The sequence below is a fragment of the Cygnus olor genome, chromosome Z (assembly GCF_009769625.2).
Source record: "Cygnus olor isolate bCygOlo1 chromosome Z, bCygOlo1.pri.v2, whole genome shotgun sequence".
NCBI classification, from domain to species: Eukaryota; Metazoa; Chordata; class Aves; order Anseriformes; family Anatidae; genus Cygnus; species Cygnus olor.
Genome location: NC_049198.1, coordinates 753,648 through 769,022, shown reverse-complemented (window position 1 = coordinate 769,022; position 15,375 = coordinate 753,648). Strand labels below are relative to the sequence as shown.

The 15,375-nt window shown below is 40.1% G+C and overlaps 1 protein-coding gene across 8 annotated transcripts in view; it reads left to right on the top strand.

Moving 5' to 3' along the window:
* WDR7 (WD repeat domain 7) overlaps nucleotides 1–15,375 on the top strand; it is a 115,169-nt gene that overhangs the window by 22,228 nt on the left and 77,566 nt on the right. For 4 of the 8 annotated variants that reach the window (XM_040540757.1, XM_040540751.1, XM_040540752.1 and 1 more), the window contains exons 17-19: nucleotides 3,126–3,215; nucleotides 5,094–5,212; nucleotides 7,371–7,494. In XM_040540757.1, coding sequence (XP_040396691.1) covers nucleotides 3,126–3,215; nucleotides 5,094–5,212; nucleotides 7,371–7,494 — 333 coding nt within the window. The remainder of the gene's footprint in view (nucleotides 1–3,125; nucleotides 3,216–5,093; nucleotides 5,213–7,370; nucleotides 7,495–15,375) is intronic. The other 4 variants (XM_040540754.1, XM_040540755.1, XM_040540753.1 and 1 more) reach the window with 1 other exon arrangement.

Here is a 15,375-nt window from a genome sequence, read left to right as displayed (position 1 = left end):
TTTTTCTCCGTCACAAGTACAGTGGCTAGGTTTAAGACGTAGAACAACATGCGATACGAGAAGAGGGCTCACACCAGATGAGGCTTGAGTTTTGTACTGGAGCAGAGCCGTGAGCAGAGCCTCCTCCAGGTGGTGGGAGCACCACGGAAGCTGTCCTGTGGGGAATGGAGGGATGGAGGAGGAGGAGGCAGCTCCTCCCTGCTTGCTCTCTAAATTAAAGAGCTGCTGTTTCATGCAGCAAACGATTTGATGCCAAAAATCAAGTTAAACGTGTGTAACACCACGGTGTGGCCATCTTTGTCTTGAGTGCCCAGCTCAGGAGCAGGTGCCCCGTTTGAAAGAGCGGTGCGGCAGCTGGGGAAGCTGGCGCTCCCCGCACCACCTCCCGCGGGCCGGGCAGGGGGCATGAAGCCTGCACCAGCAGGGGGGGGTTGGTGGTTGTGGGGCACGTCCGAGTGTGAGCTTGGTCGTGTGTCTTTGCTGCCTGATGAAACAAAGAGGGAATGTGTACCTCGCTGGTCTTATCACCACTCTTCGGGGGTTTTCTGGGTGTAAGGCCAGCTGTATGCATATACTTTAAGGCAGAGGAGCAGTGTTTTTTCTCTTTTTTTCCCAAAATGTGTTTGATTTTTCACTAATCTATAAAGGAAATATCTTTCAGGACTCATTTGAAATTTTCTTCCTTAATTACATTTAAAAAACAACACTTAACTGTTATTGTTAGCTACTAAAACTTTGTCTTTTCGAGTTACATGAATATGAAGAAACTTACGCTTTGTAAAACGGTTGCATTTTGCAGAATACAAATGCTTTGTCATTGTGATATTTTATGGATATTTATCTTCTATATTTCAAATATCCTTCATGTACATCCTAACTTTTATCTTTAAACTGTGGAAATGCTCTTGTATTAGAAAGCTGGTAAGCACAACAGGTAACTTCATACATCAAATGTCTGACTTTCATCATTCACGTCCAAAAATGAGGGAAATTTATATCTGAGGAGGAAACTTACTCATCAGCAACACGTGTGTATTCTTTTGCTAATTTTTTTTTTGTGATCTGTGTTTGGAAAGGGGAAGTCAGTTTCAAGAGTGATGAACATACAGCTTTTCTTTTCATGATCAAAGGTGCTACATAAATAGAGAAGCAGCAGTCAATAATAAAAAGTACAAATAAATAAAAAAATCAGGAAGAGCTGCTGTTTCAACATGTGCATTTTTTTTCCCAGCTGCTTGCTTTTTCTTTGAGAGATATGTATTTGAGAGGTCAATATTTACCAGAGATGGTGTCTGTATGGCAAATTCAGTGCCAGAAAAAATGTATTTCTTACAGAGGATCTGTATTTCTGTTTTTAAGGGTACAGTTACATCGGGGTTATCCTTTCCCAAATGAAAATTATGTAATTTTTCCTAGGAATAGCTTTGCTGTTTATGGTGATAGACGTACTTCAGTTATCCAATATCCTTTTAACAATTGATAAAAATTAAATTCTGTGCATCGTAAAAAGTACAGAAAAATACTTTTGTTCCTAAACTGTTTTTTGGTTTTTTGTTTTTCCTATGTTTGGTGGCATGTCTTGCATGCTCCTGGGGAGAGATGAGTTTGTTTGAATGGCACCCTTAGGTCATAAGTTTACCTTTACCTCCCACTGTGTGCTACTTACAGCATCTCACCACTCATAAATTACTAGTGCTTATTCTTAAAAAATCAATTAGTATAGATACAATTAACGCATGTTATGACATGCTTGATCTCCATCTATTTGACCTGTATTTGTCCTGAGATCAGCACTGCTCTGCGCTACTCAGCTACGGGGCCAGCTGCTTCCATTCCAGTGATTGTTATAATTACTGACACTTGCAGGGAGAGAACAACAGCAACAAAAGAGGTCAGAAAGGAAAACTTCAAAGGCTTGAGTTTTGTTTTAAGAAAGAAAAAAAAACAACAAAAAAAACCAGTGGTGTGTTTTTTCCATAAATTGACTAGCTTCTTTTATACAGCTACAAAAGTCCCTTTTGTCGCGCAGTGATTGAGGCTGGTGGCGGTGTCCCCGTACACGTGCCATCATGCTGCGTTCGTGTGGAAGGTATGGCAAAAGTAGCTTGGATGCAGATGTCCTGCAGCGACAAAAGAAGCTCACTGCATGAAAAGCAAACAGCCTATTCAGGAGACAATGCTTAATATGTTCAGGAGCCTGAACCCATTGTTGTTCTGCAACGGAATAAAAGCGGGGGATTAATTTGCAGATGCTTGTGCATGACATATGGTAATTTCTCTATAGGAAGGAAGTGTCAGATAGTGACCTGTAAATCCCCGCGTTGACCTCTGGTTGTAGCATGTGTATGCCATAAGGTCTGCGCATCTTTTCATGTGATAATATTAAGTAATGAGCATTAGTGGAAGTATAATGTTTAGAACTGCTTTTAAATTACATTTGGACCGAGAAATTACGTAGTTCACAAAATAAATACGTCACAGCTCTTGCTTTGAGTACATGCTTGACCTGTGCTCTTTTGTGTTTGCTTTCCTGTAGTCTTGCGCAGCGTGGTTTATATGCTGCTGCTTTATATTCGTAGTCCTTTCTTTTGTTTAGGTTTAAACTTATTTGAATGGACACGTTTCACAGAATCACAGAGTCTAAAACTAGCCGTCGGTAATACATCTTATGACGTTTTAGATTAACAGGTGGGACAACCCAGGTGTAAAAGGGGTTATTTCTGATGTATTTTTTTAAATGAGTAGCACAAATTCCAGATCTATCTAGAGATGGGGAAAAACAAGAACAAAAGTGAAACTCCTATTTCTAAACTCCCAGTCAACCGTTATGCCAAACCAAATCCCACCTTTCTAAAGACACACTCGTAGTTTTTTATTTACAGGTACTTTCTTTTCAAAACACGCGAGTTTATGTTAGTGTATCTGTGTTCCTCTGCAGTTGCATGTCTCCCTCTCACTGACATTGCACTCCTTGTACAGCCTAGAAAATTTTTTTAAGTTGAATATTATCACCGTTTCCTCCAGCTTTGTTTGTCATTCTTCAGTGATACTAATCTGTTTTTCAGAAGCTGCTATCCTCACTTTCCTATTTTTTTCTCTTTATTTCTTCTTCTTTCCTCTGCAAGTTGCTCCTGCTGTTTCTTCTAGCACTGAAGCTGGTCACTCTGGCTCTGACACTGCTCCTACTTTACATACCTGTTTCTTAGTAAATGAAGGTATTCTTTCCTCATTTTTTCTATCTATTTGTCTTTTACTTTCAACTAATGTCCTTTATCATTGTTACGACATGACTTTAGTTTGGTCTATGTAGATACTTTTCTTTGCAAGATACAGAGGCAATGGGTATATTTCTGTGTTCTTTGCCATTAATGCTGGCAGAGGGTGAGTAGATCTGGTTTGTCTGTCGTGGACTTTCTTTATGTTCAGCTCTCAACTACTGTATCAAAGGTTGTATTTCAGATCTTGTTTGGTTTTGCTGTTGCCTTTGGAGGAAAAAGTCTAAGACCCTTTTAAAGCAGGGAAAACATAAGTGTCTTTTCCCACTTGTGAGATATGAATGAAAGAAGCTGTACTCCATGTGGTTTGTATTCCATTTGTGTGACATTTCCCCTGTCTCCGTTGTGGACATAGCTGCTGCTTCTTGGTACGAAGGTTCAGCCCCGTCTGGAGCCTTGAGGGTCCCTTCTGGTATGAGCATGTGGCACTCGTCTGCCTTGGGGACGAGCGAGCAACAGCACTTTGTAGTTCACATTGCAAACCAAAAGGCTGAGAAATTTCATGGTCCTTTTAAAAAGGAAAGAGAAGCAAAATCATTTCAAGTCACTTAAATTTTGGTTTTGGTGCTTATGAAAACAGAAATGATTTAGTTAAGCTACTTGGGGTTTGCGTTTTTTGGTTTGTTTCTTCTAATAAATGTTTATCTACATCATGAAGAATGTCTTCCTGACCCAAGGATTGGCACAAAAAACAAACAAACAAAAAATCAGAAAACAAAAACCAAACAAAACCCAACCCCTTGTATCACTGTTTAAGCCTTTGTTTTAATGCCTTTCTTGCTAAGCGATAAATTTGTGCTTTCACGCAGGAGTTTCAAGTATGAAATGATTTCTTTTCTTGTACCGTCATGAAGAGCTTTATTAGTTAAAATATTTAGGTTTTTATGTTCCCAATTGCTGACAAATTAAAAATATAGATCTGTATGCTTGCCTGAAGTACTTCTCAGGTTTATCAAGTCAATGTAGAGCATAATACTACAAGATTTCTTTGCGTAAAGTACATTACAAGCATTTTTATGATCCGTGTCATTTGAGCTTGATATGCTTGCCTGTACTGTTTTTAACTACATAATATTACAGGTTTACAGTATGAGTGTACTTGAGGTAAGCTTGTTCAAGTAAGGTTTGGATGGGAAGATGAGGAGGGCAGACAAACGTGCTTTTATGCATTTTGCATACCTTTGAAAATGGGACAGGAAAGTCTATAATATTTCAAGCGGTAATTCATGTGCTTAGTATCCTGTAACTGAATTATGTCAAAGTTGCATGTAGGTCATTGTGTTAAAATAATGACAATTGTTATTTGAACAGATCACTTAAATTAGCCTTGTGCTCAGCACTTACGCTGAGGAGCAGTTTGTGTGCAGTATGTATGTTGAGTTGACTCCGAAGGTTGCAAGCTGACAATCCAGGCCTGTGACTGGGCAGTGTTACTCTTCTGAAGTCTTTCTGTGAGGGGATGGGGAGAAAGAGGGGTACTTGTCTCAAACCAGTCCCGATTAAACACAATCTCCTGCTGGCGTCGAGCTCTGAGCAGCTCTTTGGGGCGCACGGTCAGTCCCGGAGGAGCTCCTCGTGTCCCCGCCTGGCGCAGGAGGCACGTGCAGTGCCTGGGGGTCCGGCTGCAGAAGGAAAAAAATTGTTGTTCTGCTGCAAAATTGGTTCTTTTATTTTCTCCCCTTCTTTCTCCCACCTTCTCCTGAAGACCTAACGTGTGCCAGGCCAGTGGCCAATGTGAATTTACTCTCTTGCATTTTAAACTTAACATCTTTTCGGTGTTAATTACGTTCGCCTCGCCGTTACGCTGTGTTTTAACAGGGTGGAGCCAGCTGGCTGCTATGCACTGCGTGATGCTCCCCGACCTGCTGGGGCTGGACAAGTTCCGACCTCCTCTCCTGGAGATGCTGGCCCGCCGGTGGCAGGACCGGTGCCTGGAGGTGATTTCCGTAGGAGTTCTGTGCTTGGGATGGCTTCTCTTCCTACCTCAACTCAATGCTCAATTCTAAAAGTCCAAACGTGCATGCTTTCAAATATCACTCCAGCTTTTTAAATCTTACTTTCGTTGCTTTACCCTGGTGCCTCGGTTTAAATAAGAAATGACACCCGAGGGGCTTTGTTGGCCCAGGCAGGCCCCAGCACCCCGCTGCCGCTGGCGAGCACCCGGCTGCTGCCCCTGTGACACCCTGCCCCGGACCTGTGAGTACCCCGCTGGCCACTGGGCGTCATCCTGCTGCTGCCGGAAAGGGCAGGGTGGCGAGATTTACGGGAGTAGAGGTTTACAGAGCGGAGATTTATGAGAGTAAACTAGCTATGAGAGTCAGCTAGCCCGTTAGAAAGAAAGGCTCGGTCCCCCAGCACCGGGAGCTCTGCGCGCTGCTTGGGGGACCCGGGGAGGAAGGAGTGGGGGGATTTGCTAGGAAGAGCAGCAAAAATAATCCACGTGTTGCAAACAAAATTTGATGTTTGAACCTCTTGTTACTTTTTTTTTTATTTATGCAAACAGAATGTAGCTTTATACAACTCTTCTGTGTTGTTGTCCTTTATTAAGCACATTTCTCCTCAGTATGAAAAGTTACTAATTCCTTTCCGACACAAGATCCTGGAGTTGTTTATTGCAGATTCAGGAGGCCAGTTTTCCAGTAAAATGTTGAAAAAGCGATCTTTATATTTTTGTAGCTTCTGTGTGGCATATGGTATAAATGTATGCTATACATTTTTTTAAAAGAAATTACTGGATTAAAAATTTCTAGGATTCCATTATGAGTCTCATTAGGATCAAAGAACTACTTTTTTTTTCTTTAAGAGACTGCTGAGTTGCTCTATTTTTTGGAGCGTGTATACAGTAGTCAGTAAGTGGTTTGTCACCCTACTATTTGATAAATGACTAGTGGGCCTTAACACTACACCTATGCTGTTCTGGCAAAAATTTTGTTGACTGTGCAGCTTTCAAAGTAGGAAAGGAGGAACATAGCTGGATTAGGGGCTGTAGGTCTTCAGCAGGCTTGTGACTTAATTGGGAATATCCTTTTTGCTACCTGGGTGCCTGTTCTTTTGCTAGTTAGGGTGTACTTTGAGATGGCTTCCCGAGAGGGTAATTACTTTGGAGCTAATTAGAATTTGAAGCCCAGTTACTAGATAGCCTCAGGTGTCAAGTTAGCGTTTTGCTATTCCCTGCTTGCCCACAGTTTTCTGTTTTACCTTGAGCAAGTCACTTAACTTCCTTGTGTTTAAAATCCTTTAGACCAAAAGGTAAGGTATTTATGAATGCAATGAAATCCTCAGGTAGAACACATGAGATTTTGATGGGGGACAAATTGTACGTGACAGTATTTTGTATTTCTTGGCGTAAAAAGCTGGATTTTTTTTTTTTAATTTTAGAAAAATTTAATATATATTTACCTGTGGTTTCGTTATTCAGTCTTCCATGCTACAGACCAGATGTGTGTACCCCATTTGAAAAACAGTTTTTAAGTGATTTTTATTTTGATACTATATTCCAACATCCACCCATGATACTTAGAAAAAATACTGATTCATTGTGTATCTTGGAGTTGTGGTGGACAACTTTGGAAAGCTTATAGAGAAGGGTGATCACAAATTACTCCTAGAAAACTAGAATTTTGGTGGTCTTTTGATGTGTCAGTGCCTTCTGACACACCTCTCTTACTGTTTGTTTTTTTTTGGGTCAGGAAATAGCCTCTGTGGGACTGGCTGTGTATGCTGAGAAAGGGACATGAGCCGAGGCTGGGGAGAGGTGGGACAGCTGGTTGGTTTGTGCTGTCACTTCTGCTGGGACCTGAGTGGTGGACTTCATCCTCTGGTTTTCTCAGAGGGCAACATGTCTCCGATGACTCCCAACAGAGAGGACACAGCATAGTTTGGGCTTCTCTTATTCATGGTTATTTTGCTTCTGTATTTAAGTAGGAGAGGAATAGGGAAAAATGTGGGTTTTCTGAAAGCTTAGTTCAGTTTTCTGAACGTGTTGCTTTTTTTTCTTTAAGTGATGCATTTTGTCGTTCTTGCTAAATTATACTGAAAGCATCGTGATAAATATTTGATGTTTGAGTTTGTAAGATTTTCCGGTTGGTTTTATAGGTAAGAGAAGCTGCCCAGGCCTTATTGTTAGCAGAACTGAGAAGAATCGAACAGGCAGGTCGGAAAGAGACAATTGATGCGTGGGCTCCATATTTGCCACAGTACATTGACAGTGTTATATCACGTAAGTAACCCTGTGTTTAATCTGAAAATAATTGGTTGCTGGATAAAGGCCAAAAAAAAGGAATTTCACAAGCAAATTTATGAACACTACTACAAAAAAATGCATTTGGGTTATGTATAACAGTTTCTGAAAATCTTCAAAGTAATTTCACAATCGTGAAATTGCGCTAAGATCCCTCGTGCTGATCAGGTAAATAGAGCATTTCAGTACGTATCTTTGGGAATGAAGGGGCTTTTGCAAAGGCCATCCATGCTGCTGAGGGGCTAGGCTGTAGTTTGTAGGTTTCAGGGAAGAAATCTACTATGAAAAGGGCTGATAAAATTACAAGCTACTGGTGGTAAAGCACAGACTTTTTTTTTCAAGGAGTCTATAATAAAATTATAGAAATGGCTATAAAGGGATCCTTTGGTATCCCCAAAGTATCAAAGGATGCTGAAAGGAGCTAATGCAGGAAATGTCCATCAGCATCTGCTTGGCATCTGAGGTGATTCCAGCCCAGCTGGGTGTTCAGAAACATTGGCTACCAAGCGCTGCAAGGAGACGTTGGGTAGAGATGGTAGAATAGTTATCGAGGATTCGTTAGGCAGTAATTTATGGTGATGGTTAATCAGGTGAGCATGAGATTACAGTACTTCCTTTGATGTTGCAACGCAGAACGCTTGAGAGAAGTCTAAAACTAAAAGTTAAGGGGCTTTAGGGTGTTAGAAGCTTAAGCTGGTTTTGCAAAGTGCGTGTAGAGCGCAGAAGCAACAGAGAAGATGTGTCTTGCAGTGCTCTGCCAAGATGTCTTAAATTGTCCCAGAAGTGTATCAAGAATGAGAGCTGTTCCTTTTTCATCTCTCTTGCAATTTATAAAATGCAAGAGAATTTAAAAATACAATTTGTTAATTTTAAAGAACAGTAAGTCATTTTATACAGGCCTCTGCATAGTCTTTTTTTGGTAACTGGCTGTTCACACTAACCTTCTGACTTAGCTTGGATTATATATGCTATTACCAATTCTTTTGAATCATTTACTCCTCCTCTTTCTGATTTTCTCTGTCAAATTCGTGTCCCTTTCCTGATGTCACTTGTGTTAACACAGTCACCTTATTCACTTGGTGTACTTTCTTCGGATATTTAGTAGAAGGCAATTTAAAATATTGCTATGAATGCAATTCTGTAACTACTTCAATTATTTAATGTGGTTTTAAAAGAAAACTTTTTCATAACAATTGTTTTCTAACATCTTCATGTCCTCGTTTCTTTTTTTATTAGTTGATTGGGCGTTAACTGAAGAAATGAAATGCATTAAACTAATACAAATTTAAAATCTTAAAACTGCCAGATGAAACAATTTGTAGTTCTGTATGATTATGGACCAAACAGGGTTAATCTTAAAAATCAGCTGATCCCTTTTGATAAAATGCTGTCCATTAAAACATTGCACTTGTAAGTGGAAAGATACAGGGAATTTCTTTTAAATACTTTGCTTGCAGCCTGTGAGAATTGCTTACATTTCTGAATGATTGGCCTTATTTGGAACAGTTGGTTGATGGGCAGAGAAGGGTTTTAACAGAATTTAGTATTATCAAGGGCACATAAGTCTTCAGTGTACCTTGAGCCACTGCATGCAAATATGTATTTACCAAAACATTAGGCTTCTGACTGTAACTGTGCACATATCTCTTGAATTAATACCGTGATATGCAATATAATATTCCCTCTCAAAATCAATCGTTACTGACCACTGTTTAAACTGTTATGTTTTTCTCCAGAACAGCTATTTTCATTTTATTTGTTCATAACAAAGCAGAGATCGTCCAGGCTCTAAGAATCTATTCTTGGAAGTTGTGTCAGCATCATAAGATACTCTGTTCAATTATCTGTCTAGAAACTTGCCTTTATAGAACAATGACACAATATAAAGATATAAAGAGATATAAACACACCTGCCATACATAACAAAGCAGTAAAAAATTATATTTTAATGGATGAGAATGTTTGCTTTTAAGTAGTAGACATTCATTTTTCTTAAGATGTGATTCTTTTTCTACTGAAGAATGTGGTTTCTATTCAGGGAAGGATCTCTATTAAATACCAATTGATTTTTGAGAGACGTGTAATAATCTTATTAAATCTAAATTGAATGCATAAATTACATGGAACACTGTTTTCAGGTGATGTTAAGAATTTGCTGGTGAGGCTAAGCTGTTGTTAATTACAGCCTTTAGCCATGTAGCATTTGCCTTATTACGGGGATGTTGCTGCGCAGTTAGGCGTGCAGCCAGGCAGCGAATAATAAGCGTTGTACGTACATGCCAGAGAGCCTTGATTCGTACTGATAGGTATTTGTGCCGTTCGGTAAGTTGGGATTTATTTTTTAATTGATCCTTTTCTGAGGTCAGTTGCACGCAGTTTGTGGAATACAGCTGTAGTTGCCCTCTAGTCTTGCAGGTAGCTGCTATAGCAACTGTTGATGATTACTAATTTCTTTCCTCTGGAGTAATGCTGGTTGACCTTGTTGGGTGCAAGGTTATGGGCATAATTGTGTTGTTGAAGTGTATGTAAACTTCTTTGTAATGCCTGCTTGCTTTAGCCAGCGGGCTGGTTCCAAAAAAGGAACTTCTGTTTAGAGTACTTGAAACCAACCGGTAATTCATATGAATTCCAATCCTTTTGCCATTTCTGGTACTTCTCGTTACTTACACACTTCCATTTGAAAGCTTGAGAAGAGTGTGCAGCCTTATTTTGCATGTGCATCAGCTGGGAGCGTAATACCTTGTTCTGCCTCTTGTGCCTGTGTTCAGGCCGTAGGCATGGATGGCATTTGTTTTTATACAGCTGTTTAATAGCCAGGGGCTGACTGGTTTAAAAAAAAAACCTCCAGTATTTTTATGTATTCAATTCAAGTATGCACACAGCAGTATTTGGGATTTTTACTAATTACTAGCAGATCAAAGCATAGCATTTGATTTAACACTAAATTAGGATAAGCTTATCTTTCAGAACCAACAAGAAAGTTTTAAAACAGGAAAAAATAGAGAAATCAGCTGAGGAGTATGGCTGAATGAATGACTTGAATGTAAATGTTCAATATCGTTAAAGCACAGATATTGAAAACCTGTAAAACAGATGATGAGTAGCAAATTGGAATTCATTTTTTTTATATTAGCAGTGTTGAAAACTATATAACTTGAACCAAGTTTGTGCTTCTCCTGAATGTCAGGGCAGAGATGGCATTTAATAGTGTTACTGTCTGCAAGAGCATACACAAAGATGCTGTCATCCTGAAGAGGAATAATAATTGTGTTATCAGAAAGGACAAATGAAATACTTAAGGAACTAAAAAGCTTGCTCTTGTGGGTAGGGAGTGAAGTATACAGATGTTTCCGTAGTTCTAATATAGGACATGATAACGGAGAATACCTTTTTTAAAAGGTCTGGGGAGGAATTGAAGGAGATAAAAATAATTTAAATGGCCCAAATGGATGCAGTGGATTTCTGAAAAGCATAGTTTTGTGCTAGAAAGGCAAACAGAAGAAATATGATAAATCAAGAAATACCGCTTTGTTTCTTTCATCCTCCACTTCTCCCTAACTCCCCTCTTTATAAAGGGGCGTAAAATACTACCAGCATATTTGAGTCCAGCACATCTTACTGCTTTACAATAGTTCTTATATTCATTTTATTCTTATATTCTTATATTGCTTTTTGGACGTAGCAGGTTCCCTTTTAATTGAAACAAATGCTAATCACTAATAGAAGCTTGCTGCTGATATGATACTTAGTCATATGCATTTAATTGAGTCTTGAATGTCTCAAGTGTGTGGTACTAGCAAACAGAGATGAAATCTTTTCGCCATTTGTATATTCAGCGCACAGATCCAATAACAGTTTGGAACATGACCTTACTCAGCAAGATCAAGCTAACTCTCGTGTCTTCCAGCTTTTTGATGAAATGTGTTTGGGAACTTGAAAGGCAAGTTTGCACTGGATTATCTTTAAATAATCTTTTAACTAATGCAAGAGAGAGTATAGTGAACAATAGAGGTACAAATTTTAGAACTTTTGTTTCAATCACACTGCCAGTTACTTCGGTGAAAAAGTACGTGCTCAGCCAGGTTTTATTCCCATACCTGTTTTTGCATTTCGATGAACACAGAAAAATGTGAGCTGGTACCCCAGCGCGTATTGAATATGGCATCTTAGGAAACTGTTTCATCAAAATTAATGTTTATTTAATTCAGATTTTTTTGCAATGTATGGTAACATTTGCTGAAACAATAACTAAGGCTTCATATTTAGTAACGTATTTGTAATTTTTTTCTAATATTCTCATGGATTCATTTTTCTATCGCTTCTCAGTATTTACACAATAAATACGCAAGATATATTTTTTTAAGCTGCGTTTTTGATTGGTTTGCATAGATTTATGCACACAATTTGTATGTGATGTTCCCAAACAACCTGATGATGAGCTGAAAGTGTTAGGATTGAGTGTGTAAAGTACAGTTAGGTCTCTGTACCTCTGTTGTGATTTTATTCTGCAGTTTTTCATTTCACAGGTATTTTACTCTATGAAGGTTTTGTTTTGTTTTACATCTGTCAGTTTGTTTCATTTTTCATTAGTTTTTATAAGTTTGTTTACGAGTTAATACTTTAACAGCTCTACACTGTACAATAATTGATTCTTCTTAAGATGCTACTTTTTTTTTTATCCTCTAAATCGCTTGTTTGATATCAATAGTCTTCCAAATGACATAGGAGACTTAATGGAGTAATAACATGTTCCTGTAGATCTATTACAGTCATTATAGCACTGGAAAGTGCATTTCTAATGTAGTTCTAAAGCTTTTTCACTTTTAAGCTCCACCAGAATATGTTAATTTAGACTCTGCAGCATCCTACGTTGCCTTCTGCAGAAATGCTTGAATCATTTAAATACATGCTGAGGCATGACAGAGGATGAGGGGAGGTCTTAGTCGTGCTTCTGTAGCCATGTTGAAAGCAGTAGTTGCATCTGTAATGAAGATTTGGGGGGGTGGCTGATAATAAAACTTCACGAAGTCTTCTTGTAGCATGATGGTATCTGAATCTGGTTAGCCCAGCCCAGAAGAAATTGCCTGTTTTTCACGAAAATAAGCCTTTTACTAGTAAGGTGGTGGCACAGAAGACTCTATGCATGCTGTCTTCTATTCATATTTCTCCCTTCCCGGTTCCATCTTGGGTTGAAACATGACGGTGGTGGTCTAAACATACTCAGATATCTTACAGTCAGTGCAAATGTGCAAATAAAAATTAGAGAAGAGAAAGATGTTTTTGGGGGGGGGGAATGGGACACGACAGGACACTTCGCTTTATGAAGTAAATGAGCCATAAAATCTGTTATTTCCCGCTGCATCTAGTTATTTATTCATTTGACGGTGGTGAACTATCAGATGAGTAACGGGAAGTCTTGGATTAGAGATTAGTATCTTCTGATCTTTGACCACTACCTGTTAAACATATTGCAAACAATGAGAATACCCTGCTGAATGTCAAATAAGACCTTAGGTTTTTGTACACGTTGACACCAAACACAGACCTGAAACTTGCAAATGGTAGAGTTGTGGAAGTCACTTGGTGATATTGTTTGTACATAGGCAACTGCAGTAGCCTGTGGTGTACCCACTTAGACTATATCTGTAACCTATTTTACTTTTTAATTCTCTCTTTTTGGTGATTATATTTTCTTAGGGTCAAGGGCTGTCACACATTAATAACTTAACACCTGGCATTATTAGCATATTTGGCAAGAAATTCATTCAGAATTTTTTTTCCATCTGTAGTGTACTACAAATTGTAATTAAATAATTTGGGTACTGAGATCATGAGTGAGCAAGAAGCTGCCAAGGTGGCAGGAAGGAAATCTGCTAAATACACGTTTAAAGGAAAGACAAAGAAAGCTAAGAACTGGAAATAGGCCTGGTTTGTAACTGTCACCTGTGTGTTTTCTGCTCGTTTTGTGCAGATAAGGTGAGGTTTTCGAAGGAGAGCGCGCAAAGGGCCAGGGCAGGGTGTGTTGTCAGTGCCAGAGCTGCTGCCTGGCCTGGGAGTTGTCCCCACGATCCTCGACCTCGTGTGGCTTCCATGGGCCTGGCAGCAGCCACTGGTGCAGGATGGGGGTTTCGTCAATTTAAGCCTCAAGAAGGTTTTGGTTTGTAACATATAGGCCAAGAAGACAAATTATTTATTTATGACTTATTTTCTATTTGGTACATGATGGATGGAGTGAAGCTCTGCCCAGCCACGTAATCATTTCAGCACCGCAGAGTCCACCCTAAGCATCCTGCTGGAAAAAAGGTCCATTAGCTCTGGCTCGGCACTTGACAGTTGTCATCTTGTGCTTTGGGTTGATTCAGAGCATCGGCAGAACTTTGACCAGCTCGGAATACGCAGTGTAGAAGTGCCCAGCGTCTTGCCAGGGTCGTGCTAAGTGTTGGTTTCGTGGTGTCTTGGAGCAGGATGGAGCCATTCAACAAGCGCTTTTTGTATTTGTAGGTGGTCATCTGCCAGCATAAGCAGTGCTTGGTTTTGTTCTCATTCCATGGTTACTTCACATAGGGATTATAGAAGTGTGGGGTTGTAGGTCTCTCTTAACAGGGAGATCAGTCAGCCTTTGGGAAAAAACTACTCATTGTAGAAATAAAAAGGGGGGGAAAGTCATGTCTGACAGCATGCATTTATTATTTACTGGATACTCTAGCTGTTGGAGTGAGTCTGAATAAGAATATATAATACGGAGGTGCTGAAAAAAATAGTCCAGACTTTGTCATGATTAAGTGTTCTTTTCATAGGTGTATTAAAAAAGTTGTTGCTATCCTACAGGAAGACTTTTCATCATTCTGGCTGAAAGTGATTGCTTTGCTCAGTGTGCACCATATTTATTATGTTATCCCCTCTTTGTTTCTAAGCAGCCAGCTGAGATGTCTCAGTGAGAGAATCGGGGCTGTGCAGGGTAAGCAGCAGGACCAGGTGGATTCTTTCTGAAAACTAAGTTCCCATTTCACATCAGTGTCTTTGATGAAAAAGAGAAAGGGGAAGCCCTATAGTAAAACCAGAGCATGTTTATTGGGCTGTTCTTTACAGACAGTGTTCAGCCATTAAGCTGAAGATTGTAAATACGAGATTTACGGTCCGAGTTCATATTCATACCAAGTCCTGATTTGTCAGGTCAGTGCTGGATCCCAGTCCGTCTACCACCTCAAAGCCGTTCGGTTGTGAACGATGCCCCCACGCGTCTCTCAGAGAAGCAGACGTGTGCAAGACAGAACTGTTTGGAGATGCTGTAAGCAGCCCCCAGCTGACTTTGACACCTGGGCAGCGGGTGGAGGAGCAGGCAGAAGGCCAGGGGGGCTTCGAGGAGGATCACCTTGAGGAGGCCCCGCTGCGCCCATGTGGCCTCCACAGCCATGGGTGGGAGCTCGGGGGGTCGGGCAGGTTGGGCGCAGTTACACAGCGCGGCCTAGGGCGAACGATGAATCTGTGTTTGATTTGGGCCTTCACACCCAAAATCGGCATGTCGGTTCGTCAACCCCAAATCAGATGTTAACGGATGTGTAGGCAATGCCAAGAATTAGAAGTATTGGAGGTGGTTTAGCCATTGGTATTTTTCAGGCTCCCACACAGGAAAGCAGTGAAGCTTTCAAAGCCTCGTTCATGTCCTGTCTGCTGAGGTTGTCATGCAGCTGTAAATGTTTGCTGTGGCCTTGCCTGCTCCTTCTTTTCCCAGCGTGAGATTGTTTCTGCGTAGTGCATGGTGGTTTTCCGTGAGGAAGGGTTTCCAGGTAGAGCTCAAAAAGGGAAAATTTCTTCCTCCGTTACCTACTAATGTTAAGAGTAAGGACTGTATTCCATGTA